The 11,010-nt window shown below is 40.2% G+C and overlaps 1 protein-coding gene across 1 annotated transcript in view; it reads right to left on the bottom strand.

Moving 5' to 3' along the window:
* The window catches only part of phc2b (polyhomeotic homolog 2b (Drosophila)), a 44,105-nt gene that overhangs the window by 13,686 nt on the left and 19,409 nt on the right, over positions 1–11,010 (bottom strand). The window contains exons 7-9 of the mRNA XM_085354585.1: positions 10,455–10,749; positions 2,125–2,429; positions 202–397 (exon numbers count right to left, since the gene is read on the bottom strand). Of these exons, the coding sequence (XP_085210711.1) occupies positions 202–397; positions 2,125–2,429; positions 10,455–10,749 (796 nt within the window). The remainder of the gene's footprint in view (positions 1–201; positions 398–2,124; positions 2,430–10,454; positions 10,750–11,010) is intronic.

Genomic DNA, 11,010 nt, shown 5'->3' with positions numbered 1-11,010 from the left:
ATGTAAGAACAAAAATGTATCTTCCCTCATTATGCAAGTGAACAGATTAAAGACATCAGATGTGAGATGGCTGAATTGTCGAGGCGCAAATTTGTAGCTAACAGTTGTTTAACTCCTACTAGTAATGTCGTCCCAGAGGCAAGTACATAAATTATGTTCTTAATAAGACTTTCAGCTTAGAAAATCCCACTGAGTCTCTACCTTGCTGCTGAACAGCTGGTGTGGCTAAGTCAACCTTGGACTGCTCTACAGGCTTGGAGGGTTGGGATGGAGAAGCTGCAGGTTGCTGTTGCTGCTGTTGTGGTTGTTGCTGTTGCTGTGTGGATGGGGTCTGACATGTCTCTCTGACTACCAGTGAGGTCGGCTTATCTTTACTGTCCTGAAGTAGTCGGGAGGCCTGGAAAGTGCAGTAGAAACAAACAAAAAGTGTGAGAAGAAGACATCTGAGATAAAACAACAAACATCAGGGACTGAAAAATTGAAATCCATCAGCTTTGGAAAACATTACATGAGGGGGAAAATATAATACTGTGAAGATTCCTGTGTTTTGGGGTTTTTTTCCCTTTGTGTCTCTTAGAGAAGAAATGAAGACTGTGGAACTGCTGTAAAAGTAGTTTTTGTTTAGCTGGTTGCCACTGTCAAAATACCAAATTGCAGAACGTGTACCAGAACTCAAAATACTTTAAACACATTCATTACGCAATTTTGAAAAGGATAGCATTACTCTGAGAGAGATATTTTCCTGTGGTTTCATATCTACAGGTAGGACACAGGTGAAAAGTTCACTTTGGAGAATTTGTTAGAGTTTGTATTGTTGATTGTTATTTATGCTTAGAAATATTTAACCATAGATGCTTAGAGGTGTATAATCAATTGTGTAGTGATAAGTTGTGTGATCTTTAACAGGCTACAGAGGCTTGGTGTGCATTCCACACTAGAATGCACACCTACATCCTGGGAGCACGGGAAGAGGTCGCATCTTGTTTTAATTGTTTTATGGTAGGATTAACGTAGCTACGTCTGTTCTAGTCTAAGTGCTTTTCTGTTTAGATGAACTGCTGGACTTCCTCACCGGGGGGGGTCTAGTCTACCCTCTTCCTGACCAAGGATGTTTGACCCTTTGATCAGCAACACACACACACACACACACACACACACACACACACACACACACACACACACACACACACACACACACACACACACACACACACAGGCAAGGTACTCTTTGTTTGTATGTAGACGTCGTATGTTAATGAACCTATGCATATTCATGTAACCTCAATAAAAGGACAGTGTTACGGGAGGACGGACGAGAGCAACTGGGGTCAAGCGAAGGGACGGCGCTCTGTCCGGTCTCTCCCGTGCACGAGTAACATGAAGAACTTTGCCTATTTGTGTCTTGCTTAGCAGTGTAATTATATTGTCTTCAACGTTCCAGCGGATGGGTTCAAGCTACAAACCTATCAGAATTGACTTCTTGAATTGACATTTTTCATATTAGAAAAGAAAGTCTCAAAAATTTGAACGCAAATAGCTTTGCACATCTAATCGTGATTTTACTTAAAACAGATGGGTTACATTCATTTCAAGGACATATTTTCACTCCTCAAAATAATCCTCATTTACATTTTGCTGAGATTTGGTGTAGCCCCTAGGTTCAGCTACCACATCCTCTCAGGTTAAAGTCAACTTTTTCAGATGAGCTAGCAGTCAGACATAGTTTAAACAGCAGGTAATTAAGTAAGATCACCATATTAGACACATTTGCTCACCTTGCCATTATAAAGATCCAAAAATGGGAAAAATGTCTAAAACTGAGCATTTAGAGCAGTTTTAAGTCTGAGTTTGTGACTCACAGGGATTACGCACAGTCATTATTTAAAGTAATGACCACGTTTAATATGAGTGCCCACCACTGTCATTGCAAATAAACAAGAGACAATAAGGTAAAGCATAAGAAGCCTCCTTGAAAAATGATCTGTGGAGTTTTTGACCTGCTATAACCGTTTATTTATGGGTAGGCTGCCCATTTGTGTCAAACTTGCAGCATTTTCACAACCTAGAAAAATCCTGTCTTCAAGCTCTTTTGTGTGTGGCATTAATCTGCGTTTGTGTACGTACCGTTGGCTGGATTTGTAGGTTGATGGCAGTGAGCTGGACAGGCTGAGCTTTGGCATGGTTGAGGGAGGAGTGAAGGGCATGTGGGCTGATAGTGGAGTGGAAGATGGTAGCCTGCTGGCTCGGTGTAGAAGGCTGGTGAGGAGCAGGTTTGGGCAGCACGGGGACAGGATGCTGTGACGGCTGAACGGAGGCCGTCTGCAGCAGCTGGCCCGTCGTCCTTTGGGAACCTTGGCTCTGCTGAACCACAAACTGCTGCTGCTGCTTGCGTTGCTGAACCAGAGAATGCGGCTGAATCTGGGTGTATGCTGGAACGAGAACACAAACACTTATTTCTGAAAGTGATTTTATTTCAGCTATGATTATTTGGTAAAACTATTTGGTAAGAAAAAGAACTGTTCATAAATATCCTTACAAAGCAAGTCATTGTCATACAATGAGCATTCTTTATTTCATGCATGCTGACAACTGTCCAAACTCTTGATATCCGGAGAACTGCGCCTCAGGCTCATAAACATTGAAAAATGTAGACGTCTGCACAAAAGAGCTTGTTTTGCAGCGCCTTCACCTGTAAGTCCCTTGTTGACAGGATATAATATTAAGAGCTTGTTGAAAGGTGCATAGAGAGGCCCACTGTTGCAGTGTTGGCCAGACCATTACTCACAAATAGTTTTAAAATGGCTTGTCACCACCTGTCAGTGCTGCTGTGGGTAAAAGGACATCCTGAGCTCATAACTTGCCCCCAAGCCCAAGACACATCACATCAATCTTGTATTGTGGGAGCATGTGCGAGTGGGAGAGTGTTCTTTGGAAGTAGCCTGAGGCTAGTCTAATATTAGAAATGCCTCAGGAAGAAACATGCAGAGCCAACTATCTATGACACCCTGTATAGAGTTAAGGATGAGTCAGTGGGTACCAGTATCTCACACACCTCCTTGATTTCTAAGAATTTTATCAACAAAGAAAAAAAAATCTGATTACTAAAAATCCCCCCCCAAAATGAAGAGTTATCCCTGAAAACTACTAAACAGCAGGTCCTGCTATATAAGCCATGTGAACCTAGAGGTGCATCTGGTTATGTTAATAAACATCACAGTAAATCCCAGAGTGGAAAACTGCCAAGTGCATCAGTGTTTGTCTTAGATCCCCCTCGGCCCCTCCCTCCGCCCCCCTGTTCTTTTCGCATTGTTTCGTGTGGGACAGGCTCCATCTGGTTTCCAAGTTTCCCTGTGAGGCAGTAACCACACTCTGTACCCTGCCGTGGAAAATATAGACATTTCTATCCAGCAGAGTTTGCATGTCATTAGTCCCTTTAATGGTACGAGGACCGCTGAGAAGAGTTTTCATTTTCACATGGTGAGACACAGTGGAACCCACTGACAGAAAATTTGGTTAGCTGTGGCGTCGGTGAAAACCTTCAGTTAATATTTATTATGTTAAGAGAAGGATAAATATAAGATGTGGATGGGTGGATAAAGCCAGCTAGATGCTAACCATTAAAGGGAATTTAAAAAAACAAACTTTAAAAAACAGACCGTGGAAAATTATATCCATCAACTCAACAACTATGCCCATGGGTGGGAAAAAGAAATGAGTGGAGACATGCTTTTTTTGTCAACTCAAGCATCACAGCCCCAAAGCCTTTCATTTAAAGCATATTTTTAATGTAAAGAGTCTGCGTGGTAGAAGAGAATAAAAACGTAAAGTTTTGTGTTGGTCATGGACACGGCAAACAAAAGTCCACTCATTCCCATTTTAGCAATCTTAATTTACTAAATAAAGTTTACTCAACTGTCTTCTTGTCTGAGACAGCCAAAATAAATAAGTGTAGAAAAGCAAAGTTAACAGTCTACAACAACTCTACAACAAGTCTCCCAAAAATATCTGATCAGGCCTCCTTTAAGGGTTCATAAAGTGTGAAAACTACAGATAAGTGGAGCACAAGAATAGATCATGAGAGTGTCCTAATCATTAATTGCCATTCAAGCCAGAGCTCTGAATCATGTCCAGTTTTTACAGCCTTCCTGCTGACAAAGACATTACACACTGCCGGCCAAAACCACCCCAAAGATGGTTAAGCCAAGGAGCCACACTGACGCGTTTCTTTAAGTTAAAACAGTAACTTTTTAAAAACACACACCAAATGTGAAACAATTGAGACAAAGCTGAATGGGAATGGTTTGAGAGTTTAGGTTTTTTTTTTGATGGGTTATTATGCTGTGGTTTTGCTGGTCAGGCCTGTGTGAGGTCAAATTGGGCTGTATTCAGCACATGAGCTAAAATGAGTCTGACACCCCTGCTCTACATGATGATTGCGAGCATCAAATTCCATAGAAATCCATTTTTTTAAAGACACAAACCCTGTTTTAGTGCAGCCTTATGGTTGCACTAAAATAAAAATAAACCTACTGACTGTGGTGATTCTTAATCTCCTGGATAACATGAACATTTGTTCTGAACTCAAATATTTCTTCAAACTGGATTTTCTACAAAGTGGTAGAATGACGATGATGATAGACATGCTACATAAAATCATACTATGTGTAAATACCAAGTAAATGGACCAGAAAATGAGATTGTTTTGAATTGATTTTAACATCGGACATCTTCCCACAGCAGAAACATGAGTTTGTATGAGCACTGTGGTGTAACATCCACTGATGTTACAAAATAGTGTAATAATTTTAAGACAGCTCTGGCTGTGAAGTCAACCTACTACCTCCAAACACCACAAGTTGTCAAGAAAAGCAAGTTTGTTGCTGCATCTGCTATTTTACAATGTTCATCCAAAGTTATGAGGGAGCCACAGTCTGCTGTTCTTAGTCTTGAATGTAGCAAGAAGGCGGCTACTCAAAGTTAGTGCTTGTTGTTGAGTTCAACTGATCGTTGGGTATTGGAGACTGAGTATAATTCTGTCATTACAAACTGACCATCTTAAGATATAAAACAGTCAGGAAAGGACCAATTACAGTAGCAGAGCCTGCTACATGTATGTCTGTCTTTAACTTGTTGGTTGCCATATTCAATAGTTAACAAATGGTGTGCACATTTACCTATTTTATTAATGATTATTCTATTGTAATGTGATCAAAGAACAAACGGCAGCAGAAAGCTCCCTTGCGGCAGTTAAACTGCGTCAAACTTGCAGTATCAAGAGACTCTCAGCCTTCTGTAAGGGAGGAGGAGGGGGATTTCTGAATCAGTACACACCAGATACAATCAGCCCCTTCGCATGAATCCTGACATCTTTCTCAAGCCTCTAATGAGTAACAGAAAGAGGTCTTGAAAGAAGAGGAAGATTTGGAAATTCGTTTAAATGTTATTCCCCCTCAAGGTCTTAAGATTAAGGACTGGAATTACTCAGGCACCCCACACCAATATATACATACAAATCATATAGTCTACAGTATGCGGAAACCCACTCCCTCCGCCCCCAACGTTGTGAATGTTTGTAGAGTTCTTACTCTGTGTATTGCCGTGCAATGTCCTGAAATTGAGGACAGTATGCATTCCTTCCAGCTTTTGCAGCACCAGGCCCTGGAAAACCCCAGAGTTTCCACATTTTCACTGACTCCTGCTTTGGCTTACCATCTTGAAAAATATTGACCAACAACACCACAGCAACAGTAGACCTTGAGTCACCTTTCCTAATTTTAATACAATTCCAAATAAGGATTGAAGATTGTTTATCAAGGAAAATTAGCTCCATGAATCCGGTTCTCAAATGGCTTCAAAACTTACAGTACAGTAAAGGTTTTATACATAAGTACACCTTAAAAAAAGAAAAAGAAAAAAGTTTTCATCTTTCCAGTTTTTTAGTGCTGATGGGGTTTCCCTGCTGTGGTTTTATAGTGTGGTGCCGGCTCTTTGTTGCTGAGAGAAGGTGATGACAGACATACACTTGCTGCATCAAGCCAGACGGCCTAACATTTGCTTCCTCCTCAATTCCCATGAATGTGAATCTGACAAACTCTCAGCGTAACCACAATTAATCAATTTGTTCTGTGCTGAGTTCGATTTAACACAGATTTGGTAGAAATGAGACACGTCAGGTGTTTGTTTTTTCTTAAGATTCTATTTGTGGCGATAACAAGGGCACACGAATAGGAGTCTTTTGATGGGAGGTGCACGTCCGTTTTGTTAAATGAATTATAGAGTAATACAATATATACTTTGTGACTATAATTGGCACAAATGAGCTGACACTTTTGTGAGTGGATCTATTCCAACTGCATCTTTTAGTCTTTGTCACACATGAAACTCTTTTCCGGCCTGCTGCAGGTTCTGGTTGGAGTGGCCCTCCAGAGCAGGAAGAGGACTCAAAACCTGGAGTTTGTCTGACTGTGAGATACAGCTGACAGGTGGACTATCTCCACAAGAGCAAAATGGGTGAAAGGCCGGAATGAAGACCATAGAGGACCAGAGCAAGCTGCTAAGCTTGTGTAACCTAAAGTTTATGTTTGGGTAATACATACTAACACATGCTGCGCACACCAACCATTTAACTGCATCTATTATCTCTTTCTTTTTCACTTTGGGAGGCTGTAAGGCATCCTTCACATGAATTATTAACCCTACTTATTAGGGCTGAGCCATATTATACCGTTCACGGTAATACCGGTATAATGTTGGGCAACGATAAGAAAATGAAATATCGCGATAGAATATGGGTCAAACGCGCATGTGCAGTGCCTTTGTTTTCATACGCATATGGCGGCGACGGCGAATGAGAAGGGCGAAAGCGGATCGTTGAATGAAACGGATGAACCAGAATTGGTTTGTAAAAAATGCTGCAACTTCAGTGGTGTGGAACTGGGTTAGCTTTCGTCTGTCAGATACACAACAAAGCACTATTTTTGGTAGTGGGCCGTCGTTTTTTGGAAAATACGGCACACTTAAAATCAATCCTTTGATTTTTCTGGAAATCGACAGTGCCCCTTATAATCCTGTGAGCCTTATGTATAAATTCTGGTTGTGTTTACTGACTTCGAAACGACTTTATGTGGTACACGGCGCTCGAAAATCTGTCAAATGTTTTAGTACGACTTTGCTAAGCTACGAACCCGCACCGCTTGATGGATTGTCGGAGCATTACGGCAATCGTAGTCAGGAGCCTCGCGGAGTGATACGTACTGCGCTTCAACATAACATTACCGTATTGTGTGTGTATAACCTCTTTTTAAGTTTTGTGTATATTATACATGGTTATGCTGAGGATATGTCGGCCAGTTTCCACTGGAAATGCCTTTTGGTTAAACTGTCAGCAAGGAATTTGCATTTGCACTGTTAAATTTTTATATATAACTTTAACGCACATAAAAAAAAACAAAAAAAAAAAAAAACAGCTGCTTGTTTAAGTGAAAATACATTGATTTTTTTTTGCACTAATAAAGTTGTGGAGTTGTAAAGTATTTTGTCTAGTGTCAAGTATATCGTTATCACAAATTTTCAAATGTATATCGTGATAAATATTTTTGGTCATATTACCCTGCTCTACTACTTATGAATCCATTTATCAATCTGAAATTATGATGGATATTTTTCACCACTTGTTTGGCCGGGAGTGTCCTGTTTAAAACAAAAATCACTGCAAATATACAATATTGTATGTACTGTATTCTTTTTTGAAATATAAAAAAATAATTAAAGCAAGGTTATTGATGTAATTATTCCTTTTACTTGTGCAAAAACCATAATTACCATATTACACTTCTAAACACTTCTAAAGTCTGCAAGCCTCCTGCATAAATTCACCACCCATTTTGTTAGGTGAATTTAGGCTAAACGTCTAATATCAGTCAATGTCTGTGTAGTAACTAGCAACAAAGTTAGTAACATTGCAACATTATAGGTGGTTCATTTGCCAAGTGAAACTATTAATAATTGATATCATGAATGTGGACTGTGCAAAACCACTAGCTGAGTTCATATCTAAATTTTCCTGGTGCGTAATAGCAATGAGCTACTTTTGAAATGCAACAGTTAAGTGTCATAATTTTATTAAGACTAAAATCACTAAAATTCCTGATCAATTACATAAAATGCTAAGTAGCAATTACCTCTACAATCTTTCATGAACCAAAACCATCCTCAGGGGGTGAAATTACCCACCAACAACATGGAGCAAAATCTCTGGTTTCCTGCAGCTAAAAATAATGGCTGCTCCCTTCTATTACCAATTTTACCCTCTAAAGCAAAGTGCATCTTGACCCAGCCACAGTCAAGTTGAATCCAAGCTTTTATCCTAATCCGAATCCCATCAGCCAGCCACGCTGCCTCTTCTCTTCCTGATCCACAGAGTAATAACTCCCCAGCATCTCATGTGCACACCTGTCCCTCGTGGGCTGCTGCTATGGCAACCCATGGTAATTTTTTTCCCCCCAGACAGCATGCTGCCAGATTTTCAGCTTCCATCCTCCCTTTCATTTTATGCGAATCTATTACTGAAACAAAGCAAGACACAGTTGTGCACCGACGTGCACAGATAATCCCCACCTCCCCCTCTCTTCACAAACACACAAGCCCAAGTGCGCACACACACACAGACACACACACACACACACACACAACACCAACCATAAATGTAAAGAGTGTTACAGCCATGCAGTCATACAGACATAAATATGGCACATGCACAGACAGACAAATTATTTCGCAAGATGTGATTTCCTATGAGGACCCTCTTTAAAATGCATCTAAAGGTTACTTATCATGCAAACAAATGGGACTTAATTTGACGTAATCAGCTTGTGCTGCTAGAACATTCACAACCATTCACACTAAAAAGGGGAGAAAAAAACATTAAAAAAAAAACAAAAAAAAAAACAGCTGCTGACTTTCAATTACACAATAAGTGGTTTAAAAACACTCTTGCATGGCAGTGTGCCTTTCACAGCTTCTAATTCACAAAGCAGCTAGACTGTTCCAGACACAAAACCAACACGCTGTCTCTAATAGAGCTGGTTTCACCCATTTAGTGAGTGAATGGATTTGTGAAGCAGGCCCCGACAAGTCATGGCAACAGCCAAGAAAAAGCTTTCAAACGTCCATGTGTGAAATGTCTTTTCATCTAATCTCACTATAAACACTAGAGCACAGCTCTGTATATGTATATAAGACAGCTGTCACAAAGCCAAAATCTTTCTTGAGGTTTGAAATGTACATCTGATACATAACAGAAGCATGCAGCCGCCGGCAAACAGTTTGTCAGTTTCCTTTTTCTGTCCACAAAAATGAAACTATAACTTCGCTGCAGTTTTAGAGCTTACATGCTCTGTGGACCACATGTTTTCAGAGGAAAACATTGGTGCATTCAGAACACATAGCATGAGCAGCACAAGAAGTTTTATCTAAGATGTGCTCAGAAACAGCATTTAAAATACACTAAGATTAAAGATTTTACTGGCTATAAGACAATTTGATTGAAGAAACACAGAAGAGGAAACTCAGTGGAGACACTAGGATTCATGCTCTTGTGACCACCAATTTCTGCTCTGCATAATTTCATGGCAATCCAGTCGAGCTGCTGATATAATTTAGTCAGAATCAAAGCAGTGACCTGACAAACATTGGTTTATAAGACTGCTTTTAAGTTGCTACAATACATGATTAGGGACATTAAAATGTAATCTGTTATGCTACAGTGTTGCTTGCACATGTTGGTTAGATTGTCTAGAGTGTATGGCAGTGTCACCACTGCCTTTAGAAGAGAGTTTAATGCCAGATGCCCTCCCTGACATAGCCCTCCTTCTCCTGGCCTTGAACTTCCACATGTTAAATGTGTTTTAACAACTACACTGTGGAGCCACAAGTTTTAACTTGTATTAAGTGGACCCAGACAAAACTCCACACAGTAGGGCCCTGTCAAGGTTTCAACCCAGGACACTCTTGCTGTGAGGAAATGGTGCCATCAATTGAACCACAATGCTGCCATTTAATACCAACACTCATATTCAACAAGACCTAGTAAGCACATCTTGATATCTTACACAGAGTTTATTGCTGTTTTTTAAGACTTTGTGTTGCAAACAATTTGGCAAGCGCACAAAGCATTAGGTTTTAAACACATTAAGGCTGCATGTATCAATAAATATTGGTTGAGCTGCAGACAATTTTCTTGATTAAAAAGAGTGACAGCAGTAAGTAAAACAAGAAAAGTATTACTTCCTGTACTTTTAAAGATCAAACAAAACAACCTGTTAACCAACCATTTGTTTTGGGTTTGTTATTTGCATCACTAATATCCATCATTATTATTTTTTTCTCTCACTTGTGTGAGAGACATTTCTTTAATGGATGGGATTTAATGTTGTGGATATGCAAACTTCTCTTACCTGGAGCAAGCAGAGGCTGAGCATTCACAGCGGTGACACTGCGGCTCATGTTTATAGCTCGGACTTCTGTGACTGCTGCACTGTCCCCCTTCTTCCCTCCTTCAGAGGGACTGTCTAAGGAGCTGGTCTTCCCCCCTGCTGAGGCCTGGGTACCTTGACTTGGGTTTTTGATCAGTGACGCAGGCTGGATAGGCACAGGGGCCTGCTTCAGACTGAGAGCCTGTGGCATCTGAGTCTGAGAGGAGGATGTTGTCGCCCCCTGCTGGCCACGGATGGCCAGATTCTGTACCTGATTCTTAAATACAAAAAGAGAGACAAGATTCACAAATGGCTCAAGCTGTGGATTTTTTGACTATGTTCATAAGAATTTTATTTGTAAAATGCTGGAAATTCATTTAAAGCTTGTAAGTTTAATATTTATTTTTATGGATTACTGCTTTGCTACATATGTGTAAAATGTATAAAGTTATATTTACGAGAGGGAGCTGGAAAAGATGTTAAGACGAGATAAAAGACTGCTCTTGTATTATTAGTGATAATATAGGTTCCAGCAATA

The sequence above is a fragment of the Diplotaxodon limnothrissa genome, linkage group LG5, assembly GCF_057381915.1.
Source record: "Diplotaxodon limnothrissa isolate DT_005_m linkage group LG5, D_limnothrissa_male_GT1.1, whole genome shotgun sequence".
Taxonomy (NCBI): Eukaryota; Metazoa; Chordata; class Actinopteri; order Cichliformes; family Cichlidae; genus Diplotaxodon; species Diplotaxodon limnothrissa.
Note: the sequence above shows the minus strand (reverse complement) of the source record. Positions and strands in the feature narration are given on the sequence as shown.